At 37.4% G+C, this 27483-nt stretch overlaps 1 protein-coding gene across 1 annotated transcript in view; it reads left to right on the top strand.

The window, feature by feature from the left end:
• PTPRR (protein tyrosine phosphatase, receptor type, R) overlaps positions 1 to 27483 on the top strand; it is a 294565-nt gene that overhangs the window by 24695 nt on the left and 242387 nt on the right. Inside the window, exon 2 of the mRNA XM_011929328.1 lies at positions 7731 to 8029. Coding sequence (XP_011784718.1) covers positions 7731 to 8029 — 299 coding nt within the window. The remainder of the gene's footprint in view (positions 1 to 7730; positions 8030 to 27483) is intronic.

The raw sequence follows: 27483 nt of genomic DNA, 5'->3' as shown, positions 1-27483 counted from the left end.
GATATTGGCTGTGGGTTTGCCTGTCTTGTGCCAGTTTTTGAAGGGAATGCTTCCAGTTTTTGCCCATTCAGTATGATATTGGCTGTGGGTTTGTCATAAATAGCTCTTATTATTTTGAGATACATTCTATCAATACCAAATTTATTGAGAGTTTTTAGCATGAAGGGCTGTTGAATTTTGTCAAAGGCCTTTTCTGCATCTACTGAGATAATCATGTGGTTTTTGTCTTTGGTTTTGTTTGTATGCTGGATTACGTTTATTGATTTGCGTATGTTGAACCAGCCTTGCATCCCAGGGATGAAACTCATTTGATCATGGTGGATAAGCTTTTTGATGTGTTGCTGGATTCGGTTTGCCAGTATTTTATTGAGGATTTTTGCATCAATGTTCATCATGGATGTTGGTCTAAAATTCTCTTATTTTGTTGTGTCTCTGCTAGGCTTTGGTATCAGGATGATGCTGGCCTCATAAAATGAGTTAGGAAGGATTTCTTCCTTTTCTATTTATTGGAATAGTTTTAGAAGGAATGGTACCAGCTCCTCCTTGTACCTCTGGTAGAGTTCGGCTGTGAGTCCATCTGGTCCTGGAGTTTTTTTTGGTTGGTAGGCTATTAATTATTGCCTATTCTATTTCTGAGCCTGTTATTGGTCTATTCAGGGATTCAGCCTCTTCCTGGTTTAGTCTTGGGAGAGTGTATGTGTCCAGGAATTTATCCATTTCTTCTAGGTTTTCTAGTTTATTTGTATAGAGGTGTTAAAGTATTCTCTGATGTTAGTTTGTATTTCTGTGGGATTGGTGATGATACCCCCTTTATCATTTTTTATTGTGTCTATTTGATTCTTCTCTCTTCTCTTCTTTATTAGTTTTGCTAGTGGTCTATCGATTTTGTTGATCTTTTCAAAAAACCAGCTCCTGGATTCATTGATTTTTTTTTTTGAAGGGTTTTTTGTGTCTCTATCTCCTTCAGTTCTGTTCTGATCTTAGTTATTTCTTGCCTTCTTCTAGCTTTTGAATGTCTTTGCTCTTGCTTCTCTAGTTCTTTTAATTGTGATGTCAGGGTGTCAATTTTAGATCTTTCCTGCTTTCTCTTGTGGGCATTTAGTGCTACAAATTTCCCTCTACACACTGCTTTAAATGTGTCCCAGAGATTCTGGTATGTTGTATCTTTGTTCTCATTGATTTCAAAGAACATCTTTATTTCCGCCTTCATTTCTTTATGTACCCAGTAGTCATTCAGGAGCAGGTTGTTCAGTTTCCACGTAGTTGAGAGGTTTTGAATGAGTTTCTTAATCCTGAATTCTAGTTTGATTACACTGTGGTCTGAGAGACAGTTTGTTATAATTTCTGTTCTTTTACATTTGCTGAGGAGTGCTTTACTTCCAATTATGTGGTCAATTTTGGAATAAGTGTGATGTGGTGCTGAGAAGAATGTATATTCTGTTGATTTGGGGTGGAGAGTTCTGTAGATGTCTATTAGGTCTGCTTGGTGCAGAACTGGGTTCAATTCCTGGATATCCTTGTTAACTTTCTGTCTCATTAATCTGTCTATGTTGACAGTGGAGTGTTAAAGTCTCCCATTATTATTGTATGGGAGTCTAAGTCTCTTTGTAAGTCTCTAGGGACTTGCTTCATGAATCTGGGTGCTCCTGTATTGGGTGCATATATATTTAGGATAGTTAGCTCTTCTTGTTGAATTGATCCCTTTACCATTATGTAATGGCCTTCTTTGTCTCTTTTGGTCTTTGTTGGTTTAAAGTCTGTTTTATCAGAGACTAGGATTGCAACTCCTGCCTTTTTTTGTTTTCCATTTGCTTGGTTAGATCTTCCTCCATCCCTTTATTTTGAGCCTATGTTTGTCTCTGCACATGAGATGGGTCTCCTGAATACAGCACACTGATGGGTCTTGACTCTTTATCCAATTTGCCAGTCTGTGTCTTTTAATTGGAGCATTTAGCCCATTTACATTTAAGGTTAATATTGTTATGTGTGAACTTGATCCTGTCATTGTGATGTTAGCTGGTTATTTTGCTCAATAGTTGATGCAGTTTCTTCCTAGCATCAATGGAATTTACATTTTACATGTTTTTGCAATGGCTGGTACCTGTTGTTCCTTTCCATGTTTAGTGCTTCCTTCAGGATCTCTTGTAGGGCAGGCCTGATGGTGACAAAATCTCTCAGCATTTGTTTGTCTGTAAAGGATTTTATTTCTCCTTCACTTATGAAACTTAGTTTGGCTGGATATGAAATTCTGGCTTGAAAATTCTTTTCTTTAAGAATGTTGAATATCGGCCCCCACTCTCTTTTGGCTTGTAGAGTTTCTGCCGAGAGATCCACTGTTAGTCTGATGGGCTTCCCTTTGTGGGTAACCCGAACTTTCTCTCTGGCTGCCCTTAACATTTTTTCCTTCATTTCGACTTTGGCGAATTTGACAATTATGTGTCTTGAAGTTGCTCTTCTCGAGGAGTATCTTTGTGGCGTTCTCTGTATTTCCTGAATTTGAATGTTGGCCTGCCTTGCTAGGTTGGGGAAGTTCTGGATAATATCCTGCAGAGTGTTTTCCAACTTGGTTCTATTCTCCCCATCACTTTCAGGTACACCAATCAGATATAGATTTGGTCTTTTCACATAGTCCCATATTTCTTAGAGGCTTTGTTCATTTCTTTTTTCTCTTTTTTTCTTGAAACTTCTTGCTTCATTTCATTCATTTGATCTTCAATCACTGATACCCTTTCTTCCTGTTGATTGAATCGGTTACTGAAGCTTGTGCATTTGTCACGTAGTTCTCGTGCCATGGTTTTCAGCTCTATCAGGTCATTTAAGGACTTCTCTACATTGGTTATTCTAGTTAGCCATTCATCTAATCTTTCTTCAAGGTTTTTAGCTTCTTTGCGATGGGTTCGAACTTCCTCCTTTAGCTCAGAGAAGTTGGATCGTCTGAAGCCTTCTTCTCTCAATTCGTCAAAGTCATTCTCCACCCAGCTTTGTTCCGTTGCTGGCGAGGAGCTGTGTTCCTTTGGAGGGGGAGAGGCACTATGATTTTTAGAATTTTCAGCTTTTCTGCTCTGTTTTTCCCCATCTTTGTGGTTTTATCTACCTTTGGTCTTTGATGATGGTGACATGCAGATGGGGTTTTGGTGTGGATGTCCTTTCTGTTTGTTGGTTTTCCTTCTAACAGTCAGGACCTTCAGCTGCAGGTCTGTTGGAGTTTGCTGGAGGTCTACTCCAGACCCTGTTTGCCTGGGTATCAGCAGCAGAGGCTGCAGAAGAGTGAATATTGCTGAACAGCAAATGTTGCTGCCTGATCATTCCTCTGGAAGCTTCGTCTCAGAGGGGTAACCAGCTGTGTGAGGTGTCAGTCTGCCCCTACTGGGGAGTACCTCCCAGTTAGGCTACTCGGGGGTCAGGGACCCACTTGAGGAGGCAGTCTGTCCATTCTCAGATCTCAAACTCCATGCTGGGAGACCCATTACTCTCTTCAAAGCTGTCAGACAGGGACATTTAAATCTGCAGAGGTTTCTGTTGCCTTTTGTTTGGCTATGCCCTGTCCCCAGAGGTGGAGTCTACAGAGGCAGGCAGGCTTCCTTGAACTGTGGTGGGCTCCACCCAGTTCAAGTTTCCTGGTGGCTTCGTTTACCTACTCAAGCCTCAGCAATGGTGGGTGCACCTCACCTAGCCTTGCTGCCACCTTGCAGTTAGACTGCTATGCTAGCAATGAGGGAGGCTCTGTGCACATGGGACCCTCTGAGGTAGGCACAGGATATAATCTCCTGGTGTGCCATTTGCTAAGACCCTTGATAAAGCGCAGTATTAGGGTGGCAGTGACCCAATTTTCCAGGTGCTGTGTGTCACAATTTTCCTTGGTTAGGAAAGGGAATTCCCTTACCCCTTCCTGGGTGAGGTGATGCCTTGCCCTGCTTCAGCTCTCGCTTGGTGGGCTGCACCCACTGTCCTGCCCCCAGTGTCCGACACACCCCAGTGAGATGAACCCGGTACCTCAGTTGGAAATGCAGAAGTCACCTGTCTTCTATGTCACTCACGCTTGGAGCTGTAGCCTGGAGCTGTTCCTGTTTGGCCATCTTGGAACCACTTGGCTCATGGATATTTAGAAATGTGTTTTTTTAATTTCCAAATTTTGGAAATATTCTTATTTTCTTTCTGTTACTGCTAGTTTAATTCCTTCATGACCAAAGAGTATACTTTGTATAATTTCAGTTTTCAAAATGTGTTATTTTATGGCCCAGTATATGATCTGTCGTGATGAATACCCCATAAGCACGTGAAAAGAATGTGTATTCTGGTGTTTTTGGTTGTGTGTCCTGTAAACACCTATTAAATCCAGTTGGTTGATAATGGTGTTCTTATACAACCTTGTCTTTCCTCCTTTTCTCTCTCCTCATACTATTGAGAGGGAACAGTTAAAATCTCCAATGATAATTGTGAATTTCCTATTTCTCCTTTCATTTTTGTCAGCTTCGCTCCATGAATTTTAAGCTCATTTTTGATGCATATATATTTAGGAATATTATGTATTCTTATGTACATTGCATCATATGTCCATCATTATGTAATGTCCCTCTTTATCCTTGGTAATTTGTTTGTGCTGAATTGATATTAATATAGTCACTCCAGCTTTCTTTTGATTAGGTTTTCATGGTATATTGTTTTTCACTCTTTCACTTTACATGTATCTATATCATTATATTTGAAGTGAGTTTCTTGCACTTCTACACCTGCATCTGAGTCCAGGGGCAGGTGTTGATAGGAGAGAGAGGAAAAAAGAGCTATGACAGTTGGCTGCTTTAGAATTACGGCTTCACTGATAGATAACTTGGCATCTCAATCTTCACTTTTCCAAAATTTTTACTTGAGTATATTCATAAAGCTGAATTGAAGGAGGCAGTAGAGAGGTAGCATTTGAGGATGGAAAATACAAAACTCATTCCAGACACTAGGTCAGCAGTCCTCAAACATCAGAGTTTGAATATAAGAATTCTATTATAAATCTAGATTCCTAGGCTACATCTACAGAGATTATGCTTTGGTAGTTCTAGGCTGGGGTCTGAAAAACTGCATCATCATGTCCCAGGTAGCTCCGATGCAGAGAATCTAAGGACAGCACTGTGAAATGTTTTTTCTTATCTAATGATTGTGGTAGGACACCTGATATTATGTGACTATCTTAGAACTCATTACTCAAGAACAAGGCCAGGACTAAGTTCCTTCACACAGACAAGTGGATAAGGTTGGGAAATTTTAATTGTGTTTCAATTGTACTTCAACTTAGATTTTGTCCCTTTTTTGGTAGGCCAATTTTAGCACACATTTGTTAACTGGACTTATCTATGCTATTTAGATAAAGTGGCCCTGAAAAGACTTGCTGTGATTGGTAATATATAAAAAAAAAGATTGAAGATATTTGTGTAATTGACTCAGTTTGTCAGTTATTTCTCCTCTTTTCAGATACCTACTTTCTCCAGTCTTCTAAGCTGCTTTTTTCTTTTTTATTTACCATTTATAGAGAATCCAGAGTAGAGGAATTGCTAGTTTTTATAGCCTTTGCTTTCCATCAAGTCTTGTGTGACCAACATATACGTCTTCCATCTTCAGCAACTCTGTTTCAACAATATCCCTTCAACTTTCATGTGAGATTATAAAGATAGGGTTTTTTTTAGCCTAAGTGCTTTATTCCATGATATAATAGATAATATGATAATCATCTGCTGTTACCAGTAGCTTTATCTTTTTAGATCACTTGAATTATATTTTATGTGGATCCTGAAATAGTGATGGAAACTAATCATCATGTTTTCAGTTCTGAGCATGCTAAATCGACCATAACTTTTTTAAACAATCAAGCCACCCATAGTTTGCCAAAGATGATGATTGGACAATTGATGACCTTTAAATAATTGTGCATTTTATTTTTCCATATTAAATGAGTTCCTTGGATTTGGAAATAAAACTGTCATTAAGAACATATGTAGTATAATGGAATTCAGAACCGGATACCTCAATGTTGTTATTCTTATCACTGTTTTATTCATGGAAAATGGTGCTAAATGTTTTAGATGTATGTAAACTTTCTGACCACAAGGTGTATGTTTAGTATTTTACTAAAAAGTAATTTGCTAAGTAATATTGTAGTGTCCTAGGAGAGTGTCTACATTTCTGAAAGGAGAGTAATTTTCTTCTTTCCCTCTGAGAAACTGTCTGATATCACTACAATGAAGTTATTCCTTTGGGGTTAAGAAATAAAATAACATACTATTTTCATCCTAGTTTACTTTTCCAATATCACTCATTTAGGGATGATTCTGTGCTTTGGAAAAGGTATATTGTATGCATAAATGAACTTGGGTTTCTCACCTAAGAGAAAATAGAGAAATTTACAATGCCCAGTAGCATGAGGACTAGATCTGCCATAATAATGCTATTGAATTTGGGCATGTAAATAGCTGAAATTTGCAAGAAAAACAAAACAAAACAAAGAGCAGACCCTTGGATGATTTGGGAAGTAAAAGATAAAAATAGTAGGAGATTGGAGAAGAATTCTTGTAAAAAGACAGCACTTGTTACCATAGGCGTTGGTACCCAGGGAAAATCTGGGGTACCATTGCTAGGCACTATGTTATATAACAGATCTCATGTTTGCTTTTCTAATTGGTATTTGACCTAGTAATATTCTTTTTGATTCATATGTATTATCTATTTCCTCCTGTGGCCAGTAGCAAACAGGAGAAACCATTGCATAAATATGCAATGAATATTTATCTAACAGAAGAAATAAAGATGAATGTATTTGTTACTAAATAAATTCAATTGCTTTAACAAAGATACTTAAAATAATAGCAGGTAAAAGAATAGAAAATTGTTTTTCTCTCCTCTAGTCATCTGAGTGGGAACTGTGAGGTTGGTATGGTAGTTTGACTTTCATCAGGAATCAGAATCTTTTGTCTTAGTGCTCTACCATCTTTGACACGTGGTTTCTACCTCATACTCCTACCAGATCATCTGCATTTCAGCCAGCACAAAGGAGGAAATGTAGAAAGGAAGGCCATATCATATCTCTGCTAACATCTGTTTACTCACATTCCAAAAGCTATAACTTGATCAAATGGCAATGCTAAGTTGCAGGGAAGACTGAGAGAAATGTAGTCTCTATCCAGATGGTCATATTACTTACCTAAGTAAGGAGAGGATGGATATTGTTTGGACTACTGAAAGCTGGTACCACAATAAGTACATTCAGATGTGAGCTTAAATATTCTGTAAGCGTGAAGAAAACTGTTCATTGTAATACAAGCAATAAGTATGAAATAAGAATTGTAGGAAATGCTTATATTTAAAGAAAGCTTAAATATGTTAAAAATATTTATAATTTCAGCAGCAGATATGACATCCAGGAATAGAAGCCCAACTAGGTATTGAAACTAAGGGTGTAGACAAAGGAGGACATTTCTTAGTAAAAGTGGCATCAGAATATCTTAAAAATAGGACTTTTTCAAAGTACACCCACTTCTATCCACCTAAAGCCTTTGAGAGGCCTTCATACCACCAGGTGTATTCTATTTGTTAAGAATCATGAAGCAGAGAAAGAAAGATGGAGACCAACCTAAATCCTTCACAAGTCTTAAAGCCTCTCAAGAAAGGGTAAGTCTCTTCATCAGATATATCTACCTCTCTTACTGAATAGGGTCTCTGATATTGTTTCTGCTTCTTACCTCTTTCAGGGTGCTTTTCAGGAAACAATGATCATTTTTTGGCAATTAATCAGAAGAAGAGTGGGAAGCCAGTATTTGTTTATCAGCATTCACAAGACATTGAGAAGAGCCTGGATATAGCCCCACAAAAAATCTATAGACATAGCTACCATTCTTCTTCCGAAGCTCAAGTAAGCAAACACCACCAGATTGTCAATTCAGCATTTCCTAGAGCTGCATATGACCCGTCTGTCAATCTGCTGGCCATGGATGGTCAAGATCTTGAAGTGGAAAATCTTCCAATCCCAGCAGCAAATGTAATTGTGGTGGTAAGTAGTATGTTAAACTGATGCTGAGGCTGATGTTGATGCTTTCCTGTCATTGATACTTGAAAAAAGAAAAACACTGATTGTGAATAGTTGTCAATGAATCCCAATGAGTATGTACCACAGCACTTATTCTGTGGTACTTCTAATTTGTTACTTGACTATTGTCTGTTTTCTTCCTCTTATGAAATCAGAAAACTTGTCTGTATCCTCTGCTCATAGCAGAATGCATGGTACATGGTAGATGCTTAATAAATATTTGAATAAAAGATTACTTTAGGAAGGCCTTATAATTATAGTTGAATATATCTTATGCTGAGCCTCCTGCCTTCTGTGAGAATCTGTTTTAAGCAGATAGGCCTTAGTCTCAGCCTGTGTAAATAAATAGTACTTATTGAAGATCCTCTGGTCACTTGATTCAAATGCCAATAAATGAGACAACTGAAAGGGAGAGGTGTGGTAGAGGGAGAGTAGTTTTCTGTCACTGGAGCAAATAAAATGAGTTGGGAGTAGTTGATAGATAATATTTCTGATATTAATGATAAGCACCATTCTTTATTAATCAAAGTGATAAAATGATCCCATTGCTTATGTTCTTAAAGGTCCCTTGCTCGTATAACCCAGATCAGAGGTTCCCAAATTGTGGAGGCATCATAGTTTAAATACATGCTGAGGTTGGCACCCTATTTGGACTATAGTTACTCTCTGGTTTATCACCATAATAGGAGGATCCACACTGAAACTATAAATCAGTAGTTAAATGGTTGTTATTGCATCTCTGCTCCAAAATATAATCAAATGAGTTGATTTGTGAGGCCAAGATAATTCAGTGAAACCATGTTTGCATTTTGGCAACTTCTCTATGCACCAAATGTAATTAAATTTAACAAGCTTCTTTTTTTTCTTTATTTTTTTTAACCTACTACATATACTATACTTAGTATTGAGAATCAAAGTTCCATTCATCGATGTTTTCAACTAACATACACTGAGTATTTATTAGTTTTCAACTAACATACACTGAGATATCCCCTTGGGATATCTGGAAATAGAGACAAATGAAATACAGTTTCTTGTTTTGCTTGGAAAATGTCTGGAGGGAAATATCAATAATTCAATAAAAATCACAAGCTAAGAACACAAGACGAACTCTTGTTAAGAGAAAATATGTGGTTCACTTGGCATCCTGAAATACTTGAACAAGTTTTCTGCATTTACATGAGTAGCAGATGTTCTGAAGGTGAAAGTCATGTACTGTGTTTATTCAGTGAAGATAAATGATGTCAATGATGTCTCTGTATCTGGAGATGCTCCTGTTAATGCTAGGGCTCATGGGAGATGTTTCCTCTAGTGACCATCATATACCCATAGTCATCAACTCTCACAGTCACTGTGAATTACAGTTCAAGAGGCTTGTTCTATCTTGTAATGTCATGTACTGTCTAGTTAATTTGATATTATGGACAATAAAAGGCATCGATGAGGAATTCTGGCAGGTTATTTCACTTTCAGCTTATTTGTGGTTTGGAGATTCATGAAGAAGCTGTGCTTTTTCTTTTGGGTGATGATTACATGGAGGCAATAGGCAATTTTGCTGCATTAACTTTCCCTAGCCTCTTTTGATCTAGCCTCTAACCATGCTGTGGCTTTGGTAGCTGGCAACACCAATTTCCAGTTCTAATGTTTCCTGTAATCCACTTATTACTTATGTACATGACGATTTAGCAGCAAAACCGGGGAGGCAGGGTTATTTTTTAAATAAATCAATAATGTTTAGCTTCCTCAAAAAGCAAAGGGGTGATGCAATTAAATATCAGCTGATTTGAAGATGCATTCCATACAGAAAATGGATATATGGATGGGGCATACAGGAAGCAAGGGATGTATTCTGGGGCAGCATAATGACTTTAACGGAATAATTGATGTATTTGTGCATATCGTGTGTACATGTGTATGAAACATATATATCAATGCAGACCTTGTTTGAGGGACATTGTAGTGGTACTAAGAATTATTTTGAGACTGAATTTATACTCAAATAGACTGTGTTCATGACTATCAGTATCTTGAACTGGAGAAATGGGCATTTATTTTTTCCAGCCAGGGTAAAAAGCTACACTCAACCTCTAAAATTTATATGTAACTTCTAAGACTTCCTAGCTCAGAAGGAAGGATCAAGCATTCCTCCTCCAATACTTTTTCTCTTTCTTGTTTCAAATGTCATTGAGAGTGAGTTTTAGAATGCTACTTTTAAAAAGGATATGAAAGTTACATGTGTCTCTCCTCTCTTCCTGATTTCCAATTGCCACCACAAAGCATTTCATAAGAGCATTTGTCCACAAATGAATTTTTTCCTCTTTCTTCTTTTTATTAGTAATCAGGAAAATTTATAGTTTATTTGTTACAAGGAGAGTACAGCACAATTAGAATGTTCATCCCAAATAATGCTAACTATGTTCTGGAAACTCAATTAAGCTGTTATTAGGATTTCTGTACAAGTACAATGTAGAGAGGATATGAATGCCTCAAGGTCTTTGCTATGGTAAGAGGAAAAAAATACAGCTTTAGATAAAAGTGTGCTATAAAATCTGTAGCTCTTGTCACTGGATCCCCAGGATATTTGTCAAGACACAAGGCCACAACACCAGGAAGGAGGGAACCCAGAGGTACAAGTGAAAGTGGTGGAATGATAACAACTACAGGCCATTTCAGTTCAGCATAGGCTGCTGAGTGAAGAATGTTCTAGCCTGGCCAGAATCTGAGCAAACTGGGGACTAGTAAGGCTTGGGAATATAAGGGGTGGTTTTTGGCATCAGTGAAAGGGCATGGAAATGGGAAGATTATGATCTACTCTGTTACATGGACTTGTGGGAAAGAAAAATAAAGGAAAGGAGAAGAAGAGGGAGGAGAAGAAAGAGGAGGAGCAGCAGCAGGGGAAGGAAAGGAGTCAAGGAGCGAAAGGAAAAAGAAGAGGGGAGAAGGGAGGAGAGGATACAGCGGCAACTTTTAGGGAAGCGGGAAGCGTTCTGTGAGTACATAGGAAGACGGTGGTGAGTTTCCAGGGGCTTTCGATCCTCTCCTTGAGATCCTAGAATCCTAAAACTTTTTGTCTTCCTCACCACTCACCCAGATCAACACATAGACATTCTATTGTTTCTGTGACACAGAATATTCTTTGCAAATACTTTCTATCAGGTATTTGACTTAGAAAGCTATTAAAGCCAAAAACTTGTGATATCTATGGGTTTTAATTACATTCTAAACTCAGGTTTATGGCATACCTCAGCTTTGTTCTCCTGTTGACTACCTTTTGAGATTCATCTTATAGGTAAAGTAATAATCTCTAGACATTATTTGAAGGGCTTTGAAAGTCCGGCTCTCTCATTGCTTTGCCACAGTAAATACATTTTGTAGCATTTACTGTGTGATGTGAATAAATAACTGTTGGACACTTTTTCAATAGACAAATTGGTTTAATTATAATTTTATATTTGTATAGTGGATTACCCAAAGGATGAGCTTAGTCTATGTACATATCAACAGAATTCAGCCATGTCATGGAAGATGTATTGGTGAGGAATACTTTGTCGCAAGTGATGACAAATCCAACCCAAACTGGAGAAAATTTATTGGTTCAAATACCAACACTTGTGTAGCCTATTTAGCTTTAGATATGATTCAATCAACAGTTAACATTTCTCCTGACATACGAGAAAGTTAAGATCCCTGGGATATGTCTTAAAATTCAGACTGTTTGCCAATGAGGACTATGCTTTAATACAACCTATTGGGTTCATTAGATTTTGACTCTGAAAAGTCTCAAATTTGTGAAAAACTACAGTAGCCTGTATACTTCTTGACAGTGATTACTCATATAGTAGAGACAATAGGTCTGTGCTGAGCTATGGAGAAGCAGATGTCTAGGCTTATTCTTGAGCTAAGTGACTTGCTCATGGTGGGCAAACTCACAGAAAACATGGTTCAAATACAGGCTTTGGGAAATTTTTTGAATTAATATGTGTTAAGGGCATAAGGGATCAAAATAGTAAATGTAATGCCAAGTCCAAAATACTAAATTAGTGAAACGCACAAGTCTACTATAATGTGAGGTATGACTCAGATGTGCTTCAATACAGTCCCAGAACACCTGTACCAAGTTCCTAGATGGATGCATATAAAGCCCTAAGATATTCAATCTGATTTTAAAAGTTGCAATACAAGAAGATTGGTTAAACAACAACTATTGAAAATACATGCATGGAAATTTAAAAATGGAAAAGGAGAAATCATAGAGCAATCTGAGTCCAAATGAGAAATTAAAGAATGATAAGGGAGGCGTCACAAGTGAGTGGGAAAAGAGTATTTGCCATGTGAGATTGGCACAATTGAATAGCTTTCTGGCAAAAAAAAAAAAAAAAATCACGATAGTGATAAGTAAATTATTTTTTGCTAAGCGTAAAACATTGATAGTATACTAAGAACTATGCAAGTATTATCTCATATAATTGTTACAGCAAGTCTATGGCAACAACAAAACTATTATCTCTGTTTGATTCTTTGCTTTTCTTTCCCTCATAAATTATTGGAACATGCTGCAAACTGGTCACTATCCATTCTTTCCCATTTTTGTTATAGTGATCTGCAGAAAGTTTGAATCAGATCATATCACACCACACCACACACACACACACACACACACACATACACACATTCACGACTGCCTTTTCATTGCCATTGAACTAAAATTCAAACATTTTCCCATGTCCTACATCCTACATCACCTGGGATCCAAGATCCCCAGAACTCTTGCCTAAGGATTCTGATTCCATAGTTCTGGGATGGATCCCAGGAATCAATGCATTCAGGAAGCATTCTGGAGGATACTTGGGTTTTCAGAGGTTTAGGAAGCATAGCACACAACCTGGCCTATCCCTGTGTCTCTGAGTCCATCTCCCACCTCTCCACCTCTCCTTGACTCCTTGCAAACTGCTCTGGCTTTCTCTCTTCCTCAGGACAGCGAGCCTATTCCTGCCTGAATCAGGAATTCTACCCTTGCTGTTCTACCTAGAATAACACACTTCCTGTAAATCTTGTGTCTAGCACATAATGAAGGCTCATTAATTATTTTTAAATTAATAAATGTCAAATAATAGAATGCAGTTGTTTTAGACACTGAGATGATGAATAATTTTTTTATTGCATTTTTTAACCTCAACCTGCAGTAAATTTCCTACTTTTTTCTTCACCTTATTACTTAATTTTTTTTTTTTTTTGACAGTCTTGCTCTGTTGCCCAAGCTGCAGTGCAGTGGCACAATCTCGGCTCACTGCAACCTTCACCTCCTGGGCTCAAGCGATTCTCCTGCCTCAGCCTCTCAAGTAGCTGGGACTACAGGCATGCACCACCATGCCCAGCTAAATTTTTTGTCTTTTTAGAAGAGATGGGGTTTCACCATGTTGGCCCAGCTAGTCTCACACTCCTGACCTCAAGTGATCTACCTGCATCGACCTCCCAAAGTGCTGGGATTACCGGCATGAGACACTGTGCCTGCCCCCTACTTAAATTTTTAACAGACAGCTTGGATAGTTTTCAGGAACACATTTCAAGAGTAGAAATGTAAAACCAAAAAGAAAATAAGCATTGGGATCATATGCCATCACTGAAAGGAGGAGGGACCTGTCTTACACCTAGCCAGAGTGACACTGTTTAAAACTACAGCTTCCAAAGACATTTATGTCCACCTACCTGCATTATTTGTCTTCGTAGTCCTTTTGAAGCGCTTCTAGCTAATACCTTTTATGTCTCTTTCTTCCCCAGTTATAATGTATGTTCCACAAGGTTGAGATTTTTCTATTTTGTTCCTGCTGTATTTCCAGTGACCACAATGATATAGGGGCTCATAACTATATATTTGAGAAAGAATGAGTTGATGCCAAAAGAAACACAATTCAAAAGCTTGTAATTAAATAGTACATCTCATTATCAAGAAAATATGATTGAGTACATAATTTTAACACTTAATTACCTATTATCATATGATCTTGTTTTACATTTTATCTCCCCACCTAGAGTGGAAATTCCATTAAAAATATACTTGTTTTGCATCTGTAACCTTTCAATAGCAAATGCAAAATAGCTAGTCAATGAATATTGATGATTGCTTAATCTATTTCCAAGATTCAAAATCATTTGGATTTCAATGATCCACATTAGCCATTTCACAGATACTAATAAAAAATAAAATACAGCTTCCAGTTAGATTTTATTTTTAAGAAAGTCTAGAAAAAGAAATTCAATGATCTACTCCAAAAGTTTGGTTGAACTTTTGTTCTTCTCTTAACCTAATGTTAATGCTTCCTATTTAATTATAAGATCTTATATAATCACCTTCTTATATAATCGCCAGACTTGCATTGCAGAAAGTTTCATGCTTAGATTTCCCCAGCTATTACTGTATCCTTGCACAATACTCTTGAAGTAGAAATTCCGTTCTTGAGCTTGGCATCCTGACAGTCATAACTGTCACCATCTGTTGCTTTTCACCATTTCTAGCTATTAAAGCAGCAAGGAAGATGCTGGAATGCAGTCTGGAAAAGCTAGAGGCTAAGCCTTAGCAATGTCTGTATGAAGTTACAACCCTGGATCACTCAGTGTGTCTGCTTGTTTGGGATCATATACACTCAATATTAGGACGAATCAAGTCTTAAAAGAGAGCTGGTTTAATTGATTGTCATTACTAAAGATAGGCCCTGCGCTCCAGGTGCAATGAATGGGCAGGGAATAATTTAGTAATATTTTTGTTCTGATTCAAAAAATTACACATTTTCATATAGTTGTAGAATATTTAGAAACTTTAGATATGGAAAAGGGGAAATAAAAACCATCCTTAACCGGCCGGGCGCGGTGGCTCACGCCTGTAATCCCAGCACTTTGGGAGGCCGAGGCTGGCGGATCACGAGGTCAGCAGATTAGGACCATCCTGGCTAACACGGTGAAACCCCGTCTCTACTAAAAATACAAAAAATTAGCCAGGTGTGATGGCGGGTGCCTGTAGTCCCAGCTACTCGGGAGGCTGAGGCAGGAGAATAGCGTGAACCCGAGAGGTATAGCTTGCAGTGAGCGGACATCACACCACCGCACTCCAGCCTGGGCAATAGAACAAGACTCCATCTCAAAAAACAAAACAAAAAACCATCCTTAACTGTTAGATAACCAAGGTAATCTTGCTCTCTCTATATATTCTTTTCTATGTACAGGTATGCATATATTTTTTACAAAAGTATGAAATCTGCATATATGTGCTTTATAATTTTTTACTTAGTTTATATGTTTACATTATGGATGGCTTTCCAAGTCATTCTCTTTGTACAGCATCACTTTTAACAGCTGCTAAAAATTTCATTGTGTAGTAGCTTTCACAGTTTTATAGATTGACTTATATTCCCAACAGTCATTGATTTAAGGCCACTCATCCTGAGAAGGAGACATAAATGGTGATGACTATATCAAATATAGTATTATTTTTGAAGCAACTGCTCAATTAATATTACTGAGAGAATTTAGTGAGCTTATCTCAGGGAAAGCTACTTTCTTTATAAACTCTTTATATAATTGCAGTATAGGATCTAATTTTTTTCATTAGCAAATTATGTGCATTTCATAGATCTTAGACCTTAATTCTTCAGTAAGGTGAAATATTTAAAATAGCCAAAGGAGTAAACAGAACCAAAAAAGAGAATGTTCTGATTAGAAGATACAAAACATTCTATTTCAGAACTTACTTTAGAGGAAGAAGGACAGTGCTGTTCCTCTTTATCTTGGAGCCAGAAAAAACTTTTTTTTTTCTTTTTTTTTTTTTGAGACAGCCTTGCTCTGTTGCCTAAGCTGGAGTGTAGTGGCGCTATCTCAGCTCACTGCAAGCTCTGCCTCCCAGGTTCACGCCATTCCCCGGCCTCAGCCTCCTGAGTAGCTGGGACTACAGGCACCTGCCACCATGCCCAGCTTGCTTGTTTGTTTGTTTGTTTGTTTGTTTGTTTGTTTATTTTATTAATAGAGACAGGGTTTCACCATGTTAGCCAGGATGGTCTTGATCTCCTGACCTCGTGATCCGCCCGCCTTGGCCTCTCAAAGTGCTGGGACTACAGGCGTGAACCACCGCGCCCGGCGAAAAACCTTTTTTAATCCAAAATTTCCACAATAATGTCAAAAAATGGAATCTGCAGATAAACAAAAATAGTATGTTTTCTTTGGAGCAAATATTTACTTGGAGCTTTCAGTTCTTTCTAAAATTTTCTTTGATTTTCCAGTTGTTAAGAACCATTCTCCCGTGTGTCTTTTGTTAATGACTTTGTCCCCATTTCTTTCTTTCCTTCTTTGTCTACTTATCTGTAATCATAAATGCCTGTAAATCATGCTTACTATCTTGTTACTGTTTAGTAGTTCAGTTAAAAATCTCACTGCTAATGGCTAATTATACTGGGCTTTCTGGGCATTTGGCACTGCTCCTCAGTGATGGGATTGGCACCACTTAGCAAAATGCTTTAGTTTTCTCACTGTGATCCCTATGACTCAGGTGGTAGAAACAACGTGTTTCTTTCTCTTGCTTTAGGAAAAATACAAAAGCTAAAAGTACCCAGAAGGTTCTCTCCCTGGGCAAAGTTAAGAAGCTTAACTCACAGAGCTAGTCTACAATTGGAATATGAATCTAGAGTTCAGACAGGTCACAGTCAAAGCTTTAGACCTGGGAGACATCCACAGACCCACGCCTGACAGTTAACACTGTGTGAGTGGATGAGAGAATGCAGACAGAGGGAAAGAATAGAATAGAATAAGCTATCACTGTGGCAGAAGTAGAAAGAGGACCAACACAGAGAAGGAACAGATGGGAATGTAGGAGCTTCATTGCATAAATTCTTCTGGCAATCTTGACCACTCAAAAGATTTCAGCCAAATATTAGATTTTCGTGACAATCAAAGTCTGCCTCCTAACTAATCCTTTCATTTCTTTCCTAGGAGGGTATAAGACCCCAGATCTGGCTGTGACATTATTGTGACATGTGAAATAAAACTCAGTATTTTAATAAGGTAGCATGGTTTCTACTGACATTTAAAAAAACTCAAAAAATGAAAAGCACAGGGCTTTTCATTTAACTTAGTATAGTCCTTGGCACACAATAGTTCTTAAGTACTTGAACCAAAAAGAAAGAGATTATCTGCAGGTTAAAAGAGAGAATTTGAGGGGAATGTGGAGAAATTGTCAAAATAAGCCAAGGCTATAGCTTAAGCTGTGTGAAGATACTGTTATTGTTAAGATATTATCCACACTCAGGTAATCATTTGGCTTGCCAGAAAAGTGGTTAGAGTGGTGAAAACATTGGAAGTAGTTCAAAAATAGCTATAGCATAATAGTGTTTGGCTCAAATCCTTGCTGTTTCCCCTCTAATTTTTATGTGACTTTTGTGACTTATTAAGTCTGTGTTTCATTATCTTTTTTAACGTTGTCTTTTGAGATGGAGTTTTGTTCTTGTCACCCAGGCTAGAGTGCAATGGCGCGATCTCAGCTCACTGCAACCTCCACCTCATAGGTTCAAGCGATTCTCCTGCCTCAGCCTCCCCAGTAGCTGGGTTTACAGGCACCCACCACCAGGTTCGGCTAATTTTTGTATTTTTAGTAGAAACAGGGTTTCACTATGTTGGCCAGGCTGGTATTAAACTCCTGCCACCAGCCTTGGCCTCCCAAAGTGCTGGGATTACAGGCATGAGCCACTTCACCCAGCCTTCATTATCTTTTAAATGGGAGGATTAAAATTATCAACTTCATAGAGGTATATAGATTAAATGATAAAATACATTGAATACTCTTACATGTCACCTAGTGCAATGAACACTCAATGAATAGTAACTATAGGGAGAGAAATGTTGTTGCTATTTTATAGGCAAGGTGCAGATCAAAGTAACTGGTTAATATAACTGGGACTCAAACCAGTAGCGGAATAGTTGAGGATCTGGAGCTTACAAACACTTGAGGATATGAAGCCTCTTTGGGTCAGTGTTGGCAACAAGTAATATAAGTCTAAACATTAGAAAACGCCGATCAAGGAAGAACAGCAATAGGTTTCAGATGAAGATTTTGGCAAATTTTTTAAAAAATGGGTCTTATTCGATCATTATATCCCCAGTCACTATGGGAGAATAAAGTGTTTATAAATAAATGTAAACACAGAGGCAAACTCTTGGATCTTCCTGGACTGGCCTGCTTGACTCTTATTTCTTGTTTCTCACTTTTCTCCAAAGTGTTTAGTATGATAAGGGTGGCTCTCCTGGTGATGTTTTAGTCTAGAGTGTTCTTGGTGTTCTATATCCTCTGGGAACCCAGGGGCTGGGTAGCAGTCACGGCAGTGACTTAGGATACAGATTCTGACCATCACTCCTCCTATTTATCATAGCTAGTGATGGGGTGCAAAGAATGTTGGAGTCAGCAATAACAAGTAAAGGAATAGTTCCAAAAGGAAATACCTCCAGGGCTAAGGCAGTGTACATATTTAATGACAAAGCTTCTAGATTTGGAGATCTCTTCACTTTCTCTTGCACAGGATTAGATTTCAATTTGCTTCTTGGAGTTTGGAAAGAAAGATGTGGATATAGGATTCAGTGGCCCAGCCACAGGTGACAGAATAAAAACCTTTAACCAGGTTGAAGAAGATTGGTGATAGAGTTATCAGTATGAAACTAAACAACAAATCCAACAGCATAACGCAAAGGCTGTGTCACAATAGTAACACAATAAACACCTAATACTTTAGAAGAGAAAACAAATATAGGAAATGTTCAACTCTCCACCTTCCAATTAAAAAGAAAATATCCTTTCCTTACGCTTATTATAAGAGAACTATTTCAAATAGATTTGCTTCTTCTCGCTGTTGAATCTATTCATTGTGTCAGAACGACTTCAGAAATACAAATATGCATGTTGTCACCATAGCTATTTATCATTGTCCTTTCATAAAGAAGATTGGTCAGAATCTTCACTTAAGACGTTTTCTAAATTTTGTTTTTGAAGGATGAAAATATAATCCAGCCAATATTCATATCTCAAGTTGTTTCTTTCCTTACTAGATGACATATTTGGACCCTTTGAGTCTAGCAAAGTCAGGAGAACATTACCAACTTAGATATCTTTCTGTTTGGCCTACATTTTCACATGGTTGAGGCTTTTGACTGAAACACTAAGCTAGCAGCAAATAACTTCCAATGAAAAGGCCCATTTTTGAGGGGATAGGCCAAACATTCACAAACAATTTCTACAGTTGTGGGAAGAGTTGTGTGTGAGAGATATGTTTGCCCTCCTCTCTGAACATGACAGCCAGCTGATGCGAATTCCAAGACAGCCTGAAGGACTTAGAGAATACTGAGAATAATATGTATTAGGATGACCAGGGTGAGGAATCTGTCTTACAGCTTAGTTTCCTCTAATTATTTCATGCTCCCATTGCTGACATAGTGAAGCTGCATCATTTAAGAATTTGTTTATTTTTCCTGCCTGAGAACATGGCAACCAGAATTATGGTTTTTAACCTGAACAAGTTACCTGTTGTTTCTATGTGCCTTGAGCCATCAAGTTCATTTTGTTTCTTTTTTTGAAGCTGGTCTGTTTTTAAATAGGAAATTTTAGGCAGCGTGTAACAAAATCTACTTGAATGGGCTGCTAGGCAAACTCTTTGGATATAGGCTTTAAATAATCAGCAGTCATTGTGTGTGAGAAAATGAATTAAAAAATGTTTTTCATGTATTACAAGTGATGATATCATCTATATGTTAAGTATAACTTTTAAAATAAAAAATCAAATTGATAAAATCAAGTCTATGCCAAGCTGGATTATTAAAAATAGTCAAGTTAAAGGAAACAATACATTCTGGTGAGGAGCATAAATAAGTCATGGAGACTTGAGAATCTGCAAGTAATATCTGTAAGGAACTAGAAATAAGTAAGGACAATGGACTTCACAGATGTGTAAAGATTTCGAATGGTCACTGAATTCTTGCTCCTTGAAACATTCATTCATTCAAAAAAAATATTGAAATGCTACTGAATTCTAAGCAGTACAATAGACTCTAGGGATACAATAGGGAACAAGATAAACAAGATCATTGCAGCTGTGTAGTTTATGTTCTAATTGAAGAAAGACAAACAACAAAACAAACAAATGAACATGATAATTTCGGATAATGCTAAGTGCAATGAAGAAAACAAAACAAAGCCATGTGGCAGGGAGAAAATAGTGGGGACTACCTTATGCTGGATATTGAAGGATTCTATTAGATATTCAGAGATACTTGGAGAGTAAATCAAGGTATAATTAGAAGCTGTGTGGTAGAATAACTTTGGAGTCAGCAGAACTGTGTTAGGATCCCAAATTAGGCATTTACTAATTGATTGTGTTTCCTTCAGTGATTAAGTTAGCATCTTGTATTTCAGTTTCCTTGTTTATAAAAAAAAAAAAAAAAGATACTCATAATACTCATCCTATGGAATTGTGGGAATTGAATGAGATAAGGTATTGAAAGCACTTAGCATCACTCTTGACACATACTAAGATCCTTATAAAAATTGACTGTTATTATTAGCATTATATGGAACAATGAAAAATGTATCTTTCTGGCCTCAGTACCAAGAATACTTGTATTTCTCCTAAGCCATTGGTTGGCTGGTGATTATATCTTTTAAACGCTGAGATCATGATTATTTTCTTTCCTTTGACTGCTAAAAAGCTGAGGGCCAAAATTGTGGTTTAGGTCTAACAAATACAGAGACCTTTACTGAGTGCCTTATTTATTTTGTGAACTAACCTCATTCTTAGCTGGATGTTTTCTTTTCTTCACTCATTTTTCCTCTAATTTAATTTTTTTATTTCCTTACCTTTTATTCAATTATATTTTATATTATGCATGTTTTTGCTAGCTGCCACAAATCTTTTCTGTAACATATTGTGTCTAAACAAATAGTCACTACACCAAAATAGCAATCAGTATGAACAAGTTGAGTCTGAATACTACACAGCAAGAACTCCCCTTACAGGGAGAAACTGTTTATCCATTGAGCAGGAAAAAAACAAGAAACTATATTGCTTAAGATAGAATTACAATATACTAATGATCTGTTTGGCTCACTGCTCAGCAGGCCCCAATGTCAGTCCAATCTTAATGTTTGGGACCAGTTCTCCTCCCTAATGGGAGCAGCTTGAGGCAGTGGTAACAGAATGGTTTTGGAAGTAGACATGCCGGGTTCATGTGCCTATTCTACTACAGACTGCCTTTGAGATTGTGGGAAAAATCAATGAACATTTCTGAGTCTTTGTTTCTTCATTTTAATGGTAATTATAATACCTGACCTGGATACCTCATTTGATCCTTTCTGGCATCAGTGAATGTGTTCTGTAAAGCACACTGAATTGTGATTATGTCAGTTATCATGGTTGTGGTATTGGTAGTGGGGACGATCATGATGATAATTGACAGGCTTTTCAATTCTGTTGCTGATCTACTCTGATTTTGGAGTAAATCTTAGAACTGAATGGGCTTCTTGCCTTGGACAAATTTAGGAGGTACCCTTCACACTGCAGTTTAAGTAAATGGCATTCCCTGGAGCTGTGCATCACACAGCCTACACAGCCACATGTGCTGGTCTGACCAAAGCCCTACTTACATTCCATTTCTAGTTACCTCATCTTCCCTGCCTGAGTGTCTGCTTTGTTGAGCCAACTGGCACTTCAGTTCCTCTGAGACTGGAAACCTGCCTTCTTACTAGTTTTGACTTTGAACTTTGGATCTCACAGCCAGCCCACTTCTACCTGCTCGTAGCTTTTCATGTCACCATCGTCCACCTTCTTGTGAGACACGCAACTGCTACTCTTATCTGCTGAGAGCCCAAACATCTTTTCCATCAACCAGGATGTGCTACCTAACACTTGCCATATGTTCACCTCTTATCACCTACTTCTAGATCCGACTCATTCATTTCACCTAAATTTTTTTTGAAGTAAATAATGTAGTGATTTGCCTTTAAGTTCTATACACACACACACACACATACACACACATATATACATACTTTAAGTTCTAGGGTACATGTGCACAACGTGCGGGTTTGTTACATATGTATACATGTGCCATGTTGGTGTGCTGCACCCATTAACTCATCATTTACATTAGGTATATCTCCTAATGCTATCCCTCCCCACTCCCCCCTCCTCAATCCCCCAACAGGCCTGGGTGTGTGATGTTCCCCACCCTGTGTCTAAGTGTTCTCATTGTTCAGTTCCCACCTATGAGTGAGAATGTGTGGTGTTTGGTTTTCTGTCCTTGCGATGCTTTGCTCAGAATGATGGTTTCCAGCTGCATCCATGTCCCTACAAAGAACATGAACTTATCCTTTTTATGGCTGCATAGTATTCCATGGTGTATATGTGCCACATTTTCTTAATCCAGTCTATCACTGATGGACATTCGCGTTGATTCCAAGTCTTTGCTATTGTGAATAGTGCCACAATAAACATACGTGTGCATGTGTCTTTATAGCAGCATGATTTATAATCCTTTCGGGATATACCCAGTACTGGGATGGCTGGGTCAAATGGTATTTCTAGTTCTAGATCCTTGAGGAATCACCAGACTGTCTTCCACAATGATTGAACTAGTTTACAGTCCCACCAACAGTGTAAGAGTGTTCCTATTTCTCCACATCCTTTCCAGCACCTGTTGTCTCCTGACCTTAAGATCTTAACATTAGCTATATTATTAGCAACATCTGTTATAAAGAAAACTTTTTAAAAAAGATGTTATTAATCCAAATGCAAAATAACTCCCAATTTATTAGGGAAGATCAAGTAATAAATATGTCATACAGTTAAACACACACTCTAGGTAATTGAAGCTTACTCTTGTAATCTTGTAGGGATGTAAATCTTTTTAATTTATATTTCCTTTAAATACATACATTAATTTTTATTGTTATTTTGAAAATTGGGTCATACTTTGCAAGTGACTTTTCTTAATAATATGTCATAGATATAACTCAGAGTCTTTAGATATAAAGTCAAACTATTTCTTCTAAATAGCTGCATAATTTTCATGCTTGTATATACCCCACTTTCTGAAACTATTCTTCTGAGTACATCTATTTCATTTACAGTGTTCACTCTTTGTGTATGTGTTTTATGTTTGCCACACAAAATTGCTACAATAATAATATTTTATAGAAATCTTTGGAGAAAGAGGAACATGTCTATGTACGTGTATAAACAATACATATTTATGTATATATTATATATACATATACGCTTACACGTTTACATATATGTCAATTGGATAGATTTTCAAAAGAAAGATTATTTAGCCCAAGAGTATTTTAATAAATTACCAAATTGTTATTTTTTTAAAAGTTGTAACAATTTACCTTCCCACCAGCAATGTGCATAAAGTTGCCTGATTTACTCATAGTCTCTCCAGGAGTAGTTCATTGTTGTTCTCTTTAATTTTTGCTGACCAGGGAAGTTAAAACTGTACCTCATTACTGCTTTCCTTTGCATCTCCCTGACTAAGGAAAAGGGCAACATCTTTCATATATATTAGTTATTTGGAGTTCCTCTCATGCACATTGTCTAATCTTCTCTGGTATATTGGGTTATCTCTTTCTCAACAGTTTGTAGCAGCTCTTTGTTTATTGGAACATAATCTATTTGTCTGCCATGTGGGTTACAGATATTTCTTCCTACATAATACTTCCCTTTTTTATGGTATCTTTTTAAAAAATTGTTTTGTGTTCAAATATTTTTGTCTCTTTCAAAAAACTACCTTTTGTGATCGTGTCTCTTTTTCTTTTTTCCTACTTAGCAATAAATCCCAGTCATTCTTACAAGGCAGATTTAACTTTCTCATTTATCATTCCCTAGTTTCTTTATATGTAGATAAACTTACGCATATACACTTATACATAGGTAAGAAATCATTGACTTCATTTTTATTGCAATCATTTTTGTTTGATATTTTATTGACTTCCCTCCCCTCTCCTCCATCCTTTTACCCATTTCATTGTCTTCTACTGAACCTCCATATCTCCTGGTCCATCATGCTAAGAACCCAATATGTGTATGTATTCTTCCATTTATTTTCTTCATGTTTAAGTAGTCATGCACTCATACATGCACAATCACACAAAAAATATGCACATTTATACATACACATATCCATATAGAAATTGTGTTTTGTATTCTACAAACGTGGTATAATATTATAGATACTTCTCTGCTTTATTTTTCCTTTCTGTCTCAATGATATCCATGGAAAACTTTCCTACTCAATGGTCATGATTCTAACTGATTTTTTTAATGGTGCATATTACTTCATGATAGGGTTATACCATAACTTATTCAACCATTCCTCTATGAATGATAATTCACATTGTTTATACCTTTATTTTTGGCCCTATGAATAATGTTATAAAAAGATCTTTGTACAATTGCTGCTACATGCTAGTGCTTTTATTTCTGTGGAACAGATTCCCAAAAGTGAGGCTGCCAATTTTTATTATTATTATTATTTTGAGATGGAGTCTCGCTCTGTCACCAGGCTGGAGTGTAGTGGCCCATTCTTGGCTAACTGCAGCCTCTGCCTCCCGGGTTCAAGCAATTCTCCTGCTTCAGGCTCCTGAGTAGCTGGTACTACAGGTGCATGCCACCATGCCCAGCTAATTTTTGTATTTTTAGTAGAGACAGGGTTTCACCATGTTGGCTAGGATGATCTCAATCTCTTGACCTTGCGATCCACCTACCTCAGCCTCCCAAAGTGCTGGGATTACAGGCGTGAGGCACCACGCCTGGCCAAGGTTGCTTTTTAACAAAAGTTATATATAACTGAATTTGTTTCCCAAAAGATAATGACAAATTGCATTTCCACCAATAATTTCTGGAGTATCCACCATTCATCCCTACCAGAATCACTCTTTGTTTTTGTGACTGAAAGGCATAAATCTGTATCTCATTATTGTTTCTAGTTTCTCAAAGAAGCTACCAAAAATAATTTGCCCTTTCTGTGCGACTCCAGATCATTCATCATTATTTACTGCATTGTGCAGTCTGTTAGCTTTGTGAGTTTCCTGACCCTCTCTGAATATCTTTGTCGCCACCTGTGCCTGACTCCAGTGGTCTCCTTGCCCATGCCACCACTGTACTTATTTGGTTGTCTCTGATACGTTCGAAAAGTTTGGGCATTAAAATCAGGGGACTTTTTGTTCAAAATATTTAAACATCAGTTAATAAGACTCTTACTGAAGAGTAAAAGTAACAGGCCCACAGAGTACTGTTTCTGATTTTAGCTTGATATTTTAATAATCATTCAGTTTTTAAAGAAAATTTGCCTTCCAGAAAGGTATCTTAGTTAATAAAGGACAGTTAAAAGGCTTCAGTTCTGCTCTTTAAAGCTGTTGAACACCATTTTCAGTCTACTTAGGGTATTAGTAGCCTCAGAACTACTTATCACATAGCAGGAAAACTTTTTAACCTAAAATCATCAGCTTAGAATAGAGTGGCTACCTCTGTTATGCCATACTGACAAATTCTGTAATGCTGTATGTTTACACTCACCCGTGTACTGCTATCACAACACTAGCATTCACAAACACTCTGATGTTTAGAGTGTCCCAAACACTGCCATGTGGAAACATTTATTTTCTCTCTTCCCCACGCCCCACCCCTCCCTGACATTGTCTCTGGTATATTCTCATGATAAAATTGCAGCCTAGACAAATGACTTCAGGAAAAGATAATAAAGATATCACACAGAAGGAAAAGTAACACATGGTAAGTGTGGTCCTGTACATCCAGCACTCTCCCAGGGAAGCTAGTCTTCATCACAGGAATCCACATATTTTCGTTCCATAGATTCATCCACAGTGAGAAAATCCCTCAGTTCTCTTAGAGACATTGCATTGGTCATTTCAATTCCTTTTACTTTTATTGTAGACTTAACAAAGCTGACTTCTGCTTAGGGAGGGGCCTCCCATCCAGCTTGACTACAGGGTGAAAATGCACCAATAAAAGAATTTTAAGAATTCTGGTTTCTCTGCAGTTGTTTCTCAATGTAAATAAGATCCCTAGGCACCTTCGTTTCCCAGCCATTTTGACTGGCATGAGTTGATCTCTCAGGGTTCTATCATCCTTGGGCACTGACAAGAGGGAGTGAGTCTCAAAGCTCAGTTCCAAATCATGGAGAGCTGGCAGCCTGATCATTTTGCTCCACAGTGAAGTCTCGATCATTTCAGCCACTTGATCTCCAAATGTATACAATTCCTCATACGGGCAGGGGTCTTACTTACCACCTGTCCAACTCATTCATTTTGTGGATAGCCCCAAGAAATACGAGATGACTTGTTTGAGACAGAAAGCTCATCAGAGACAAAAGAACCTTGAACTAGATCATCTGAATTCATTTTTTTCTCATAAAAATCAGGATATTGATATCTGTTCTGTTTCGCTCATGAGGATTTTAGTAATGATCAAATAAATTAAAACACTTTGAAATATTTATATTATGCATAAATGTCAGATATCATAAAATTGTTTTAAAGTTCATTGTTATATTTCTTCTAGTAGGAATACCAGACATTACTGGATGGTTTACAACAGCCATCGTTTACTGAGTTACTGTCTAAGAATAGGCTCTCTACCAAACTCATCTCATTTAAGATTGTCATTGTCGCACATTTACCCTTGCCCGGAAAAGGCAAAATGGTTGACTTGGTGGATTCTATAAACAAGCAGGAGGATGTTACCACTATCTTTCCTTAGAAAAACATTTAAGATGGGCAATATACTGTGTGCAAGGTCTCAAACTCAGGAAGACCATTTCCAGTGTCCACATGTTCAATAACCCTGATTCCTAAGGCCTACCTCATGTGCCATTATGTGATCTTCTATAGAAATAAAAGTAATTTCACAAGCATGAAATAAAAGTTATATCTAAACGTAAGTTCTATTTACATTTTCAGATGACCTTTTAAAGAATGAACTTTTAAAAAAAACTAAATGTGACTACAATCAAATCTGTTTATGTTTATGAAAATCATGTCTATTTTATAAGAAAAAATAGTGTAGAGCTAAGAAATAAGATTACTAAATTTATTTCTGTTGTTTGGTGTTCAGAGAGATGTTTATTTTTCCAAGAACAGGCTCGAGAGCCACTCTGAAGGCCAGTGTTGTTACCTCTCCAAAGTCTTCTAGCTGTCTTCACTCATTGTTATTATAATCTTTATGGGAATGAGGCCAAGATGTGACCTGAGGTGATAAGAGTTTCCTTTCTCAAAAATATATACTCAGGTAGCGTGACGCCTCCAGCTTTGTCCTTTTGACTTAGGATTGTCTTGGCAATGCGGGCTCTTTTTTGGTTCCATATGAACTTTAAAGCAG

This window comes from Colobus angolensis, unplaced genomic scaffold (genome assembly GCF_000951035.1).
Source record: "Colobus angolensis palliatus isolate OR3802 unplaced genomic scaffold, Cang.pa_1.0 Scaffold80, whole genome shotgun sequence".
NCBI lineage: Eukaryota > Metazoa > Chordata > Mammalia > Primates > Cercopithecidae > Colobus > Colobus angolensis.
The sequence above is the reverse complement of the archived record's forward strand: the minus strand, read 5'-3'. Positions and strand labels throughout refer to the sequence as shown.